Consider the following 17,160-nt stretch of genomic DNA (forward strand, 5'->3'; position numbering starts at 1 on the left):
GGGGGCTGACTGCAGCCCCCAGGAAAAAACCACCCACGCATTGTCAAAAGTGATCTCTCTCTCTCTCTCTCTCTCTCTCTATATATATATATAAATATATATATATATAGATAGACCGATAGATAGAGCTAGATAGAGCTAGATAGATAGATAGATAGATCTATATGAACGAGTTACTTACCTTCGGTAACGACTTTTCTGGTGGATACATAAGCTACCTGTGGATTCCTCACCTAATGAATACTTCGAATTCTGGCGCAATGGGAGTATTCATTAGGTGAGGAATCCACAGGTAGTTGTATCCATCAGAAATATTTTTTAGTAGCTGTATGATTTCCCTGGGGGCCACTATGAAACCATACAGCTATTTAAAAAAAATTGCTCACGGGCGAACCCGTCAGTTTCATTTTTTGTTTTTTAATTTATTTTTTTTAATTATATTTTAACCCCTGGTGGGCGCGATCTTTTTACATGTGCCTGTGGGTATGGGCTGCACGTTTTTAGAGGTGCCCCACCTCCCCCCACCCAAAGTGAGTTCCCTGGTGTCTAGTGGGGTTTCCTGGCCCTGGATCACAGTGCAGCTGCAATCCAGGGCCAGGAAACCATTTTGGGAAGGCTTCGTTTGAAAGGGGAGAATCTCCCCTTTCAAACGAGGCCTTGGTGAATGGTGGGGAGGCGTGTTTGGGCCCGTTTCCCCCACCAGAGCAGGAAGCGGCCTTACCTCTGCTTCCTGCTCCGGTGGGGAAAATAGATTGTGGCGTCAGTGCGCATCACGGAGTGCTGATGTCACAAAGGGGTATTTACATTTATTTTTTTATCCTCCCTGGTGTCAGCCACTGGTCATGACCCACACCAGGGAGGTAGGGCGGCCAGTGGCCAATCCCCGCAGTAAAGAGGTTAAGAAAATTACAAGTTAATAAATATTTGAGCTGAAATCTATGTATGAATTCAGTAGTGGCTTCGGTGAGAACAAGGTTGACTTAACAGAGGATGTCAGTTCCATGTTTGAAAAATTTTACAAGATTATGGTATCTGCCTTTGCCTATCATTCCAGAACCAGCGCCAAGACTAGCTGTGCCACTGTTTTAATACTCTGGGTTTATGTACTTGCCGCCAAACAGTAAATGCATTTTTAACGGGGTAAACGCAAGCCTAAACGCACAGACGATCAAATTTCTGTCTTATGTTGCAAAAAAAAAAAAAAAAAAAAAAACTCTTCTTGCAAAACAAAGTCATAGGAATCCAGATAAACTCAATAACATTAAATCGGACAGCTCCTTGAACAACTCATATGATTGACCCAATTTTATAGTCTTCCAAATTGTAATACCTTTTATAAGTGTATTTTATGCAATGGTGTTTATTAACTAAGCATATGTTTTTTTTATTTTTTTTATTGAAAGATGAGGGTAGGTCTCCGTAGGCAACTTCCTAGACTTTGTGGAGACTCCAGCTGATCTTCATTGAAGGAGTTTACAAGCTACAGTGTGTTCTTAAAGCATAATACGTCTTCAAAATTGCCCTTAGCCGGGAAAGATTACATGAATCAGAGCCAAGTTATTTGCAATTCCAATTAACTCTGAAAGGACAATAAACCGAATGGTACAAAAAGGCAGGGCAGATACGTTCAAATGTCTTACACATTAGGAGAGTGGTCTTCGAAAGTTGCATTCACAATTTACAACCCCCTTCTAGCAGCAGATCAAACGTGCCCCAGGTATAGTGATCTATTGTGCAGTTTAAAACTCATTCATTCTTGCCATCTGGTTTTCATTTCCCATGCTTTTCCCGTTCAATATGATGTTTAAATATTTAACAAACGTCAATTCTTCTTTTTAATGTGCCAACTTACCAGATGAAAAAAGAAGATGACATCACGGTAATGAATAATTCCGTAAACTTTATTCGGAAGAATAGATTAATAAAAATAAAAAATAAACTATCATCTCCATTTTCCACTGCTAGCTTGTGATTTGCACCTTACACATAAAGCTAGATTCCTGCCTTTGGGGAAAGGGTGTCATTCACTGCTTTACATGTTTATTTTTTGTGTCATATGCACTGGCGCTCCCCAACCACACGTCCAGGAAAAACAACTTGGGAAATGTCCATGCGCACAGGTGTTTTCTTAGGCAAAGCGAGTACACTTCGACGTAGAATCATGCTGGAAAATGTACATGGTTACAAAGTAATTAGTGGTTATGCATTCATAGATGAGTCTTCCACCAAGTAGAGTCCTTCCTTGAATTTTGAAATTCAGTTTTAGAAAGACTACGGTTGAGTCATTTACAGGCTGAAAAGCATGGATAACAAAAGCAAACCGAAAAGGAGTGAGGAGGTATTAAAGTAACGCTTTAACCTTTTCGTTAACAGTGCCAGTGACTTCCCATTCTGCCTAGATAAGAAACATTTATTCCCTCCTTAACAAATTGTAGATTCTTCCAAGAGGACAGATTAAGGCCATATCACTGCCTACGAGGAGGTTGAAAGCTGGATGTCCTGTGTTCCTTACGGTCAAACTTATCATGCCCTTCCAGGAAGCATCGCTGGCAATACAGGTCTTCATCACAGCCATGGCATCGAAGAGTAGCATTGTTGGTACAGATGCAGCACCATGGCAGTTCTTCATCACTGTCTATTGCCTTGGCCAACTGAACAGGTTTTTTGGTAACAACTGCAGTGGGCTGGACAGGGCCCTTCGCTTTTGTCCTTCTGCAGGGGTTCTGTTTTGCAGGACCCGTTATGATGGTGTTGTCTACTGGGATATTGAAGCCACTAGCTTCATCCAGAGCCGCTTCCTCAGTAAGCTGTTTAAGTACTCTTTGAATGGCTGCTTCTTCCATTTCATCATCACTGTCTGGCAGCTTATAGTCATCTATAGTTACTTCATCAGGGTTTTGACCTCGGAGAATTGCAAGTCTCTTTCCAATTTCTAGGATCTTCTCGTCCCTGGTATTCTCATTCTTCAGTTCAGCAGCAGCCACAGCTAGCAATTTTTCTTTCTCCTCCTGTAGCTGCTCGGGATCTAGGTCCACAGTAAAACTTTTCCAAACTTTATCCCCACTAACTTGGCTAAGATTGTTCGTTGTTGCAAGTGTGGCACCATCATGCTTAGTACCTGGTTTAAAGCTCTCATCGATGGCAATCTCCTCTGTGAGCTGTGTAAAAAGGTCTGCAGCCTTCTGAGCTTCAGTTCTACGGTCTGGTGGCTGGTGCACTGGTTTAGGAACTTTTGATGGAGGAACTACCCCCTGTAATGCAGCAAGCCTGTCTACTATTTCCTCAGTGGAGGGAATAGGTTTTAAAGGGTCATTCTTGAGGACCGCAAGCCTGGATTCTATTTCGGCATCAGACACAGCTATTTTGGGTTTGGTTTCCTCTTTCAATCTTTCAAGCCTCTCAGCAATAGCTCTGTCTTCTTTGCTAAGGCCTTTGTATCTTGAATTCAGTATCCCAGGGGGTCTTGCAGGACCAGGCAGTTGACCACTTGACAGATTCTGCTTAGCTTCTAAAGCAGCCACACGTTTTTTATAGTTCGCTGGTGGAGACCATTTCGCCATATTGTTCTTTTGAGACACTCCCCCAGTTAGCTCAACATGACACTGTTTGCACACTTTCTGCTGGGTGTTCCCACAGCGAGGAACAACTGCATTAAACCCAATACATCCAGAACAAAATGATCTGCCACAGCTCTTGCACCCACACTCTTTCTTGAAAACGGTAAACTTGGAGGCACAACCATAACATCTCCTATCCATGATGACAGGCAAAGGCGGAATGCACCGCAACACACAAACACAGATGTACCATATTTCATCAGTTTTCTTGGATTCTGACTTAATCTCTATCAATGGAGTTCGTCTCACTACATCCCTTTTGATTTCTCTTTGCCAGCAGATTTAACTTCAGAAAGTTTCATCTAACCAGGCCTACGGCTGAAATCAATGCTGTGTTTTTATCACTGCAATGCAGCTGTAATGAGTGAGGTGTGCAAGATGCCTTAGTTGTTTATTTAGATTTCAACAGCTCATCCCAGTCAAAGGACTCCGGCATCGTAGGCTGTTCTGCATTTTTTGGAATTGCTGGAAATTTTGATTGCATTTGCTCTCGAAATTCTGTAAACTACAAAAAATAAAAATGAGTCAGTGCAGTTAAAAGAAACCAGTAACCCAATGTCATAAATGTGCTGCAATCATATACAATAATTTGCCTGGCAGGTAGAAGATTTTAAGCAATCATCTTCAAACCAGTCCAGCAATATACATCAAACAATTCTCACTAATATGAGTTACTACCATATACACACTACTTAAAAGACAAAAAGGTAATATACAAGATGCATGATAATTGGCAAAGGATTACAAGGACAATCACAAACACTATGTTATATAGAGTCAAAATAAATGTACAGCAACTAACATAACAAATGTCTGCACCTAAAACTTTTTCCAACCGGTTCCTGTGTCCTACCTCAGTCTGCTGATGCTATAGGCTTTTTTAAATCGAGAAACACTTTAAAAGGAGCATGATTTTTTCACATATTACCTCTACTGCAACAAAAATACTCCCACAAACGCAAAACCTAAATAAGAGACTCAAAGGGGTACAGAAAGATCAGCACTTTAAGTCACACAAAATAAACTCCCATCTTTAAAGGTGTACATAATCAATGAATTAAAAGAATGGCAGAAAATCACTAAGTTGCTGGCTTTAAGACCTGGCTTCTAACTCCAGCTTGAGTGACAATCATGTCATTCTGGCATGTCTGTGGAATTCTGACTGTCAGACACAAGAAACATGGAGATTTTTTTTTAACAGGAACTACAATAATTTCGGTTATATTGAACAGACTAAAACGGGAAACGTCCTGAACAAGGCGGATGTTTCCCACACAAGCGTACTCACGCTTTCCGGAACAACAACTGCCTTTTTACGTGCCTAAAACATGCATGTGCCAAACTATGCATATGCGTAGTCAAGGCACAGAGAAAGGCAGAGTTGATTGGGAGAGAATGTGGTGAGGTAAGTGGGGATGGGGCAGGGGTGTGGGGTTGATTAAGGGCTTTGGGTGGGTGGGGGTATCCAGGCTTTTAATTTTTTTTATTTTTATATAGAGGTGGGGGTTGGGTATTTAATTTTTTAGGGCTTGTGGAGGTCGGACAATTTAATTTTTTTAGGAGTGGGGTGGGGGGGTTCGGTTATTTTTATTTAGGGCTTAGGGTGGGGTCGTTTATTTTAAAGGGGTGGGGAAAGGTTTAAGGAAGGGTGGGAGGAGAGAAGTGGAGGAGGGATCAGGAGAGGACGCGGTAAGGTAAGTGGGGTTGGGGCTGGAGTGGGGGTAGTTTTTAGGGGGCGGCTCTTGCTATGTCCCGGGGAGCCCACCTCGGGACATAGTTGTTTGCTTTTGCTTGGTGGGAGCCAACATCCCCCACCAAGCATAAGCAAACCAACTCCACTTTCTGACAAATGTAAGTGCAGGGAAGACACACAAAAACATTGCTTCCCACAAGCAGGGAGCTGCCATTAAAAGCAGCTCCCTGCTTGGGGGAGCTACGCTGACTCCAATATGGTGTGGGAAGCAGCCTATGACTGTGGGGGCCTTGAGACTCCTCCCGCGTTTCTATCACTCGCTCTTTCTCTCTTCCATCCCACAGTAGGATGGAAGACAGAGCGAGAGATTGTTATTGCAAAGATCCCTCCATTCAATGACTTGAAGGAGTAAGACTAGATAGATGTGTGGTTTGAATGTTAGAGTTACTTTTTGATGCAAAGCAGAACAGAGTCTCTTCTGACCTACTGGTAAAGCTCTTGGACTATTACTCAGTAGGTTGATGGCTCAAAGCCTAATATCTCCAGGCAATGGGTCCATTTATTTACTAGTGTTTTGACTGATAAACCTTCCTAGTAATGGAACATTCATGTCTCTTTACTCTCGAAGTGTGTGGGCTGAGTGTCATAGTTACCTACGGAAAAAGGACAACTCGGAGTCACCTATGGTCTAATGGTTAAGGTCACAGACCCTCACACTAACAGTTGAGGGTTCTAGTGCAGGTATGTCTGAGGTAAATACCTTGTTTTTAGTTCTTTTCAACTTCAAATGTTTAAGGTTCATACAGAATGTGATCTCACTAACTGTCATTGACAAATACACTTGTCTATTCAATTTGTCCTAAAAAAAAAATATATATATTCTACTTATATTTTTCATGAAAAAAAAATATATATACATACATTATATATATATATATATATATACACACACATACATACACATATATATACACACACTCACCTGTGGCACAATGGTTAAGGTGACAGACCCTCACACTGAAAGTTGAGGGTTCCAATCCAGGAGTGTCTGTGATCATTTTGCTACTTTAATTTGTTTTCAATCTTGAAAAGTTTAAGGTTCATAATGAAAGCTGATCTCACTCTTTAATTGACAAATACATTTTTGTCTTCAACCTGTCAAGAAATATCTCATTCTAAGTAGATCATTCACCAAAGCCTAAACAATTCTCTCACTCTCAATTACTCTTTTACAATCTTTCACCCACTCACACCCTCACGCACCCACTCACCCACTCACTCACAGACCCACTGAAACCCTAATGCACCCACTCACAGACCCACACAGAAACTGACACCCACTCACACCCAGAAAGACACTCACAGCGCTCTCACTCCCCAGGGCACCCTCTCACACCTATTCTCACACCCAGAGAGACAGGCCGTTGCCATCTCCCGCAGTGCACAGCCATAGAGCTGTGCGCAGCATGGGGTTGGATGGTTAGGGGTGGTAGGCAGTGGCTGGATTAATGTTTAGTAATGAAAATACCTTTACGTTAAAAAAAAAAAAAAAAAAAAAACATAGCAATTCACTGAAAAAAACAAAAGTTACATGGACGTTCTAGTTAGGAAACAGAATAAAAATTAAAAAAAACATAGAAATTCACTTACAACACCAAAGGTTACAGGGGCATTATAGTTAGACTCATGTTTTAAACGTAACAAACCACAGAAATTCACCAGCTATAGTTAGAGTTATCACAATTAACTATAACTGTGCCATAAGTTAACTATAACTTGCACCCTCTCCATGCACTGCTAATTACCACACAAATTGCAGCACTCATGACATCTTTAATAACATCGTTGATAATGTCACTGTAACACCTGCAGTAAAATTATTGATCAGATAGCTGTGCTCAGCGGGGGCGCCAGGGTTATAATTACCTTAGGGCACGAGTTACAGTTACTTGTGATAACTAACTATAAGAGTTGAATTTCTATGATTTGGTACATTTTAAATTAAAGCCCAACTATAATGTCCCTGTCACCTTTGGTTTTTAAGTGAAATATATATATATATATATATATATATATATATATATATATATATATATATATATAGAAATAAAAGGATAACACTTTTTTGCCGTTTTGTTATACAGGGACTTTCCATAATACGCTCCTTGTTAGAGGAGTGTGGTCTAGAAAGTACTATTCCTATTCTCTCTCCTTTTTCATTCATTCATTCAGACAAAAACCTAAGATGAGGCACCTTTTTAGGAGGCAGTAACTCATGTCTCATGCCTCCTGTCCCAGTCTGTAATAAGATACGTCCCTTCTTCATTCTGGGCATCCAGCACCTATCTATAATTCTACATCCATATAGATTACACAGTGGAGGTTGCCACTGGGTAGTCATAGTTAGGTCTGCTTTTCCACAGACAGAGATTTTTTGATCTGTCAATAACTTTGGCACATTCTGACAAATCTTCAGGAACTTTCCTTAAAAAAATTTTTTCATCTATTTCAGCTCCTTCCTGGAACGTTTCAGCGTGATTCTTCAAGCTGGGTGTTTTTTTTATTTTATTTTTTGAGGGGGGCAGGGGTGGAGCAAAATCACAAAACCTCAAATCCCCATGCATTTTCTATAGACTTTTTTTTTTAGGCAGTGCTGCTGCAAAAACCGCTGAATGGAAATACTCCAAATTTGGCAGGAAGCTAGATCTTGGACCAGAAATTGTGCTTTTTGTGATTTGGTGTAAATCCGTTCAGTAGTTTTTGAGGTTGAAAATACTGTATATATGGACTGCTGGGTTTGAAGGACTCTTGAAAGTCCCTCAAACATAGTTTTTAAAAACAGGGACTTCTGTCTGGCCCAGGGAGCGTATTCTCCTTGGGTCAATTTGCTTCTGCAACTGCTCCGAATGGCTGCCAACATGAGAAAAACGTTGCTGCCAGCCATTTCAAGACTTGGGGACTTAGTCTCCTGTCCTGAAGTTTTAAAGAAAAAAATAATATTGGAGGTCAGGGTAGGGATACCCTACTCCCCTAAGCCCTGTTCGGATGACCAGAGGGACCTCCCATAGGGGCCTGCGAAAACACATATGCTCTTAATGCATTGTGTGTATGTAGAGGTAACTGGGGGGCAGACAACAGTTGGTTACTTGTGTCCAGTTTGTTTCTTACACGTTTTGGTTCTGCAGTAAACATTTCCAACAAGGCAAAGACTCTACGTAGTATATTCTAGGTATTGTAAGCAGCCTACAGTCTTTAGTCAGAATTCTAGCATGACAATGTCTACATAAAATAAAAGACTGTGAGCACCAGGAATTAAGCCATGTACATGTGCTAATTTAGCTTCAAAAGATGAGCTACCTGTAAGGGTTTCACCAGAGTATGAAGGCTGCTGGTAGTATGACCTTTAGGACCTTCAGCCTTTGATTTGTTTTTTTTTTAAAACAGTGCCTTTTTGACAAGTGTTGAATAAAGTGTACACTGTTCTTGATGGATCCCTTCCTGTATGCTGTGGTGTATTTCTCATAAGTTTCACTGTCTGCAAAGTGTGTTGTGTTACAAAGTAAACTCTCTCCATAGAGCAAACACTGTTTACAGTATCCACTTTACTACTCATATCAACTCCATTTGCCAAAGTAGGTTCAGTGACTGAGTGGTTTGAGACAGGTAAAAGCTGTTCTTAGTGGATCAGATGTTGAATATCTTGAGGAACGTGGCTTTCTCTGAACCGTTATATACATCTTGAGCACCCTGTCCAATGAAGGTTTCCCATATATCTGTGGTTGATTGTTAATGTTAACTAGAATACCTGTGAAATGTATGGTCTAGAGTCAATGTTGCATATAACAAATGCTTGTTACACCTAAGGGAGCTGTATTTGTGATGCAATTAATGACGCTTCATATCATTCTGCGCTACTATGTACTTACTTTTAGACCTCTAAAATCATACATTTATAGAGTAATGTGTACAAAAGAAGCTTGAGTGATGTCAATGATAACATCAATTATGTAATTTGAGAGGTCATCAGTGATGTCATAGAACATGTTATCAGTTATGTAATATGTGAGGTGATAAGCAGTTCATGGTGGGGCACAAGTTATAGTTCGCTCTGCTGACTATAACTGGTGAATGTAGCTTTTTTTTTTTTTTTTTTTTGGTTCAAAACAATGTTGTCACTGATTTTCACCTATCTATAATTTCACTTTAATGTCACTTTAATGTTTCGTTTTTTCAGTATATATTATACACACAAAACCACATTCATTCATCCCCTCACTAAGTTCTTAAATGGAAGAAAATTAGTTTTAACTACTTAAAATGGAAGAGTCTGGAAGATATTTTTGGGGGAGTGTTGATATTTAACTGCTACTATGTGCCCAACACAGGATATTGCATGCGTGTGCACACTGTGTAATAATACTTAATTGTTTAGTTGAGCTATACAGAGGCTTGTAATTGCTCTTCAAGGTGGCACCTAAGCTAGATGCAATTTCAACGTCCAGGTACTTTATATATGATTTAAGAACACACTAAGTCGCAAGGGAAGCGGCTACATTCAATTTTGCTTCACAATTTGCAATACATAGAACAACGTCACCATCCTGCGGCTACCTTGAATATTACAGGCTATTTTTGTCGCAACTTTGTTAACTTTTATTTCGTACGTTGTTTTATTCGGAGGAACACACACGGCTCATTGCACTCTGTGGCGTGGAAGAGCTACATATAAGATTTAAAAATAAATAAAAGGGCACGTTTGCAGAGTATTCAAACTAAACTATGCAGGGGGATGCTACATTTAAGGCTCTAACTACTCGCTCACCGTTCTCGATCCTCACCTTGGACTGGGGCTCGGTCCATCGTTTACTTCATGTGGGTACAGCATTTTAATGTATGCTAGCACTGTTTATGTCACAAGCTAAACTGAATACGGGTAAAGCTGAGAAGTAGCAAAATACACCCAATGTGGAACTTGGCAAGCATGTCAACATACCAATACAGAGTAATTTTAAAGCCAGTCTCACAAGAACAATGTGCAAATCAAGCGTTGGTTTAATCAGCTTGCCTGCCGTAGTCATCTCTCAAATGGAAACACTTTCGTTTGAATTCGGATTATTTTTATATGCTAAAAGCGTCAAGATTTTATTATGTGCATTTGTTTTAGTGTATTTGCAATTGTGAAAGAGCCATTGTTCAACAAATATTCCTAATGTTCTTTTCAGATTTTTTTGGTGTTTGAGAATCATCAACCTTAAGCAACAGAGAATAAATAGTTCATTCGGAAAATAACTTCGGAACTAAACAAACCCTGATATTTCAACTCATTCACAATGGCAATACTGCCCTCTGGTGGCAAAATTAAAGACCATTTCACAAAAATCTAAGTTGTTTCCCAAAATAGGGCTAATATATACACTAAGATTCGATATGCAGTACGAGGTCGCAGAATATGCAGTCTTTTTGGGAACCATCTCATATTTGCGAACCGTCCCATGCACTAATAAGTCGGGTCACTAAATAATTAATCATACAGGGTGGCAAAAGGACCTGTCTAGTCTATCTTCCTTAAATAGCTACAATTTGTGACTTGTGATTGTCTGTAATCACAGGGATGTGGAATGCACGGGATGGCACACTACCATTCCTGTGTCTGCACTCCAAAAACGTTCTTGTTCTTTTATTTTGTATTTTTAATAAATGCAGCCCGTGTTCTTTATAGGAGCTGGGCTTATTTTTTTTATTTTTTTAACATTTACTTTTTGAAAAACTTTAGGAGGAGAACTAAGTGGTCCTCCGGGCAACTAGTTACTACGCTCCCCCGCCCGCCACCCGTATATTCCCCCCTCCTCCATCCCGTGGGCGGTGCCAACCCGATTACAAAGGGGAAGGAGTCCAAAGAAAAACGCTTCTTTATGAATCAGTTACTACCACAAGTTAAGCGTTGATAACTGACCAATGGTTTGCGACTTGAACTGCTGTCACAAAACACTGATCCATACCATACAGTCTCATAATTTGGGAGGAACGCCCATTTAATGCCCCCTCTGATTTGTAATTCGTTATTGATCGCTAACTCAATTTTCAAACTTTTCCAAGCTATAAAATGCTTTCTTTCAACTCCTCTCCGTTTACTCTCCATTGTTTTCAAATTAATTTAGTAAGCCGATTTCATGGTTATACAAACACCTTGAACTAGTCATCTAAATACTGTACAAACTGTTCAAAATGTTTAAGAGCCTCGTCACATATCCTTGCACAACCCCATATAGATTAGATCAGGATTTATTTTCTTAACAGTATGCTCTACTCAGTTCCCAACTGAAATTTCCTAAATGCTAAGTAACTGTACCTATGTGGGCAATTTGGTGGCACTGTCCCTGCGCTAGCTGCTGCCTAGTAGGTCTAGAAGCCACTTAACTGATAAATTAGGAATTAATACGTTTTAATTCGTAGGGATCTCTTTACATATCGCTTCTCAGACATTATTTGCATATCATTTTATATTCAAAATTCAAATTTCAAAATCAAAATGTATTCGAAAAATATATCACGTAAAATAGGGTCTATACAATTTGTAATTTTTAAAGTTTGTTTAAAACCACATGTGAAAAGTGGTCTCAGGCCACATGTCGAATACAGCATCAGCCGATGTGTGTTATGTGGCATACGCAGTCGCTTGTTCAGGGCATGCCATTAGGCAATATATTCTCCTATTGACATATTAACTGCCTGGGTGGCTATGTTAAATCCCATCATATCTTCCTAGAACATCTGAAATTCTCATGAAAAACCTTGGTGCAAAAGTTGTTCATATCATCCCACTATTGCGATGTTTTACAAATTATCACATTGCACTCTTCCAGTCATCCAATAAAAGTCCATTCTCTTGTTTTCCCACAGTTATCATTGGGTTACACATCCATATCTGAAAGTAAAGACCCACTAAATCCATCTGCGGTACAGAGCTGCCTTGTATATGACTGAGGAGATTAGTTCCTCAGACAAATGACAATTGTTGATTTCCGTGTATCAACTGTCCAGATATCTATATTTCTTCCATACTTTAATTTCTCAAAAACTGCTGAATGGATTTACACCAAATCACTAAAAGCACAATCTGCATACCAAGATCTAGTGCCCTGCCAAATCTGGTGTGATGGTCTGAAAAAACAAAGATTAGAAGGACGTTATAGTTCTAAAATAAAAATATTTGAAAATTCACTAAAAAAAAAAAAAAATGTTACAGGGTCGTTATGGTTAGGTTCTGATTTTACAAGCATAAATCCATAGAAATTCAGCAGTTATAATTATAGTTATCTCAAGAAACTATAACTCGTGCCCAAAGGTAAGTATAATGCGCGCCCCCCCATGCACAGTTTTCTCACCAATAATTTTATTGCAAATGTTGCAATGATATTATCAATGATGTTACAGAAGATGTCATGACTGATGTAATATGTGGGGAAATTAGCACTGCATGGTGAGGGTCGGAGTTGTAGTTTGAGAAAACCCCATTGCCTGCAGCCAATACCACACTGTGGGTCTGTGAGTGGGTGTATGAGTGGGTGCATGAGTGGCTGTGTGGGTCTGAGTGGATGGCTGGGTGGTTTTGTGGGTGTGTGAGTAGTTGTGTGGCTGTGCAGGTCTCGGAGTGGAGGGTCAGTGGCTGTACGGGTGTGTGAATGGGTGTGTCAGTGATTTTGCTCTATTGGTCTGCGAGTGGGTTTGTAAGTGGCTGTATGGGTGTGTACATGGCTGTGTGCAAGTGTGTGTGCGCGCGAGTGTGATTGTGTGTATATGTGTGTATGCGTGTATGTGTGTGTGTGTGTGTGTGTGTGTGTGAACGCCTGTGTGGTTCTGTTAGTGGGTATGAGCGGTTCTCCAGGTTTTTGAGTGGATGTGAGCCATTTTATGAGTGTGTGAGTGGATGTGCGAGTGGGTGTACATTTTTATTTTTTTTAAGTAGGGTTTGGATCTCTGGATCCACCATGGATTCACATGGGGCCGTGCTGAGTGAAGCCACAGATCCTCACACACCCTAAAAAAATATTTCTGGGCTATTTCCTGCATATGAGGGGTCCTCCACAGACCCCTCAATCAGTCACATGAGGACAGGATACCTCTGCCCTATTTACACTTTATTGCCCCCCCCCCCCCCCCCACACCAGGAAGCGTGTCCCGATTTAAAAAAAAAAACAGCAACTTTTCTCTCAGGTTGGTTCTGCCAACTTTAGTGTAATTTCATCCAGCGGTTTGGGCTGTAGATGTGTCTAAATCCCTATTGGAAATTGTATGGGGAAAACATGTTTTGGGACCTCCCCCCCTTTGTTTCTCACCCCACTTGACTAATCACCCCAAAACATTCCAAACAGCAGCTGAAGTGAGTGGAAAACTAGTTTTGAAGATTTAGTGAAGATTCGTCAAACAGCACCAAAGATATTAGCAAAACAAAAAATGCTTTTCTATGGAAACTAGGTCCTAACTATAGCTACCTACCGGCGACCGTCCGTAGGATGGATATATACATGTACTCCCTCTGCATGGTAGGAATTATTCTAGTAACCCGCCCAATAATCATGGACCAGAAAAAAAATAAGAATATGAAGTAGAGAGGACATATAGGTTTTATGAGCCAATGAAAATATAAAACTTCAAGCAAGGTCCATATGTGCTCTGCAAACACCAATGCATCAATAAACGCCATACTGACCTGACCTCACATGAAAAAAAACAATGTGTAAAATCTGAAGTGAGGTGTCCGAAACACACACAGGTGCAATACTTACACTATGAACCCCTAGTGCCTTCCAGACAGCAAGACTAATGAGTCCAACTCCACACCAGGCGTATAGTGACCCCCAACCAAGGGCACGCAAAGCGAGCGATGAACCACTCTCTGGTAAGGCCGCTGTAGCAGTAATACCCTGGAAATCAGGAAGCAGACAGTCAGTTCAAATTTATCAACTTTTTAACACAATGAAAAACACGATTTTAGACATCTTTTGCAAGTTCCCATCATACACAACAGTCTTTTACTTCAAATGAAGCAGATTAGTTACATAAAAAGGACTGTAACCTGATAATTCACTTCAATCTCGGATCCCTTTTAACACCTCATAGCAGGGCTTCTCTAACTTTCCATTTTTCACCCCATTTTCCATAAAACTATTGAAATTCGAAGAGGTTGCAATGTATGGCTTTGCAACCTCTATTTTCTTCACTTATATGTTTATCATTTATAAATAAATTATCTGGCTCCACCGGGTGACATCCCCCCTGCCTACTTATGATCAGACTACAGCGCAGAGCCACATCCTTGTAACATGCCAGGTCAGAAGGAATGGGGAACGCAAGGCCATGATCACAGCAAAGCTTCCTGTTGAATGGCTAAAACTATGAATATGCTGCGTGGTTTAGACACATGGCAATCACTAGGTTAACCACTCGCTGGACCTTCTTTGTTAGCAATTATGGATGAAGTTTCTAAGACCTGTTCTGAGTAACAATGAATCCAGACAGTGCTGTCCTCTTATGATGCTGCACAGCATGGACTGCAAACCTGAGTTCTTGTCACAAAAATCCCAGTTTCAACCACAGAAAGCTCGTCTTTCATCAAAACACTTCGTTCTCTGGTCCGGGTCTAAAACAATTGGGTATAGCAGCCACTTTAAATTCGTTTAAAATGCAATGAACTCTTGTATGGGGCCCTCACCAACACTGGACGACACACAAGGAGAAACAGGGCCTGTTAACAGGGCAGGAGAGGTCTACCATTCTTTGTGTCATGCTGTGAGGCCTGAACACATTAGGCCAACTGGGATGAAACGTGAACTACCTTTATCTTGTGCTCAATTACGTGATTAGCTAGTGAATGCATGCTGACCCGTGCTGCACTTTCTGATTACTGAGGAAAACAGGAGAGTGACTGGCTGAATGCTTAAATTAGTCTCAGCTACTAGTAGTTAGTCGGGTCGCATTCTAGTCCATTTGTTTTTTTTAAAACCATGCCACTGCAGACAAGCCACAGATCTGCAAATCAAATCAGTCTTGTTGCTGACCAAAATTAACAGTCTGGCCCAAACTGCCAGGCTGTGCTCCCTAAGAACAGGGACTCCAGCAACCCCAGGCCACGTTTGGCTGAGCTAATTCTGGTCAGTGAGGTATAGTTTTTTAGTGCCGTGGCACAGTACAGCAAAGGACCCACGTATGGCAAAACTATTACACTAAAAGCCTTGCACTGAGGAAAGCAAGAGTCATGTTTGGATGCTTTAAGGATTCTCTCTGGCTGAGATTGATTCGAGCATTCCTTCCACAACGTCATTGTTTGTTGCACTAACTACTGGTTACTGCAATCACGTCCGTGGTTGTATAAAAGACAAGACCGACTTCAGGTTTTTTTCATGAGTCTGAGGAAAGTATTTATTGCAAAACTAAGCTGTGAGCGACAGAGCAAAACAATTTGGGATCGATCCCTTAACCCCTGCAATGGTGATAAGCTACGAGTTAAAGCAGGTCACACATGTCATCTAAGTTTCGGGTATAGATCACAGAACTAAATTCTCACTAAGCTACAGACAGGTGCACGAGTGAGATATGGGAGGAGGTCCAGGTAGCCTTCCAAAGTAAGAACACTCTACTCCGCTTTGGCTGGGAAAGGTGAAATTGAGAAGTCTCGTCTTGAGTGTCAAGGCGCTTCCTAGCCTGCCTCAGAGCTGTTACCTAAAAGTTAGCATGTACAGAAAACAGGATAGTTATTGTAACGTTGTCATTTTATTTGGAGTTTAAATTTTACAATTGCCTCTATAAACAATAATGATAAAAGGTAGACAGTTCTGTGCCATACTGCAGAAATCTTTGAAGCAAAATGAAAATCAAATATTTAAAACACAAAAGGCATAACATTGGTTTGCATTAAGTAGCGCATATACCATGGTCCAAGCTCCCCAATGGCTCACATCCCATTGTAGGTATAGTAAATTTACAAAACCATTCTTCCCCTGTATAACTAATTCAGCGCATAAGTTCAAAGATTTAACAGCTGTAAGAGCAATGACTAATACTCGCAGGAACAGCAGAGGTAATGCTGGATCAGAGTGGGAATCAGTGTCATTTACGCTCTGCGGCATTTACGTTTGCCAGATAAGAGATACACATCTCACCGTTTTCTTCTACTTGTGCTCTATGTTTGGGTGGCAGAACATATGTGCATGTGCTAGCAAGGGGCAAGCTTCTGTAAGGACATCAATAAAATGGTAGCACAGAAGTAAAGAGAATGAAGAATTGGGAGCTGGTGCCTTAAGAACGCCTTTAAGTGGCAGAGGCTGGAGGCATAGCACGTCTGTTAAGCTGGGTGGAGACTTTGGTAGTCAGCCGCCGAGGAAGCTTAGAGTTTTCAGTTACCTGGAGCCTCTCTGGGACTATCAAAGGGAGAGGCCTCAAATTCCTGAAACACTAGGGGCCACATTTACACGTTTTGCAGCAAACCAGCATTAGCGCAGGTTTGCTGCAAAAAGTATGGCGCCGGCTAGCACCATTCCTAGAATTACTGAAACACCAACCATAAGGAGAGAAGTAAAAGGGAAATAGTCAAGGGGGATTTAAAAAAAAAAATTAAATAAAGCTACTGGTGAGTGAAGATGAAACTTTAGGAAATGTAGTTTTGATTGTGCAGTCTCAAAATACTACTGAACAGTTGCCTACAACCAAGGCCACTGGAATTATGCAATTCTGCGGCCACAGCTTATTCTGCAAAATTCGGAATTCGCCAAATAATACATCATCTGCTGCAAAATCTGCAGGCTTAACGAAAAAAATCTTTCTGGCTCAAACGGATCAAAAGATACTAAAACC

The 17,160-nt window shown here is 40.7% G+C and overlaps 2 protein-coding genes across 2 annotated transcripts in view; both read right to left on the reverse strand.

Moving 5' to 3' along the window:
• Positions 1-1,883: 1,883 nt before the first annotated feature.
• ZFYVE19 (zinc finger FYVE-type containing 19) lies at positions 1,884-3,758 on the reverse strand. Its single transcript, XM_069235298.1, has one exon. It carries the CDS (start codon positions 3,756-3,758, stop codon positions 2,466-2,468), a length of 1,293 nt encoding a protein of 430 aa, XP_069091399.1. The 3' UTR covers positions 1,884-2,465.
• The window catches only part of TMEM242 (transmembrane protein 242), a 76,487-nt gene continuing 61,210 nt past the window's right edge, over positions 1,884-17,160 (reverse strand). The window contains exons 3-4 of the mRNA XM_069235299.1: positions 14,097-14,234; positions 1,884-4,122 (exon numbers count right to left, since the gene is read on the reverse strand). Of these exons, the coding sequence (XP_069091400.1) occupies positions 4,009-4,122; positions 14,097-14,234 (252 nt within the window). The 3' untranslated portion in view covers positions 1,884-4,008. The remainder of the gene's footprint in view (positions 4,123-14,096; positions 14,235-17,160) is intronic.

The sequence above is a fragment of the Pleurodeles waltl genome, chromosome 5 (assembly GCF_031143425.1).
Source record: "Pleurodeles waltl isolate 20211129_DDA chromosome 5, aPleWal1.hap1.20221129, whole genome shotgun sequence".
Lineage (NCBI taxonomy): Eukaryota > Metazoa > Chordata > Amphibia > Caudata > Salamandridae > Pleurodeles > Pleurodeles waltl.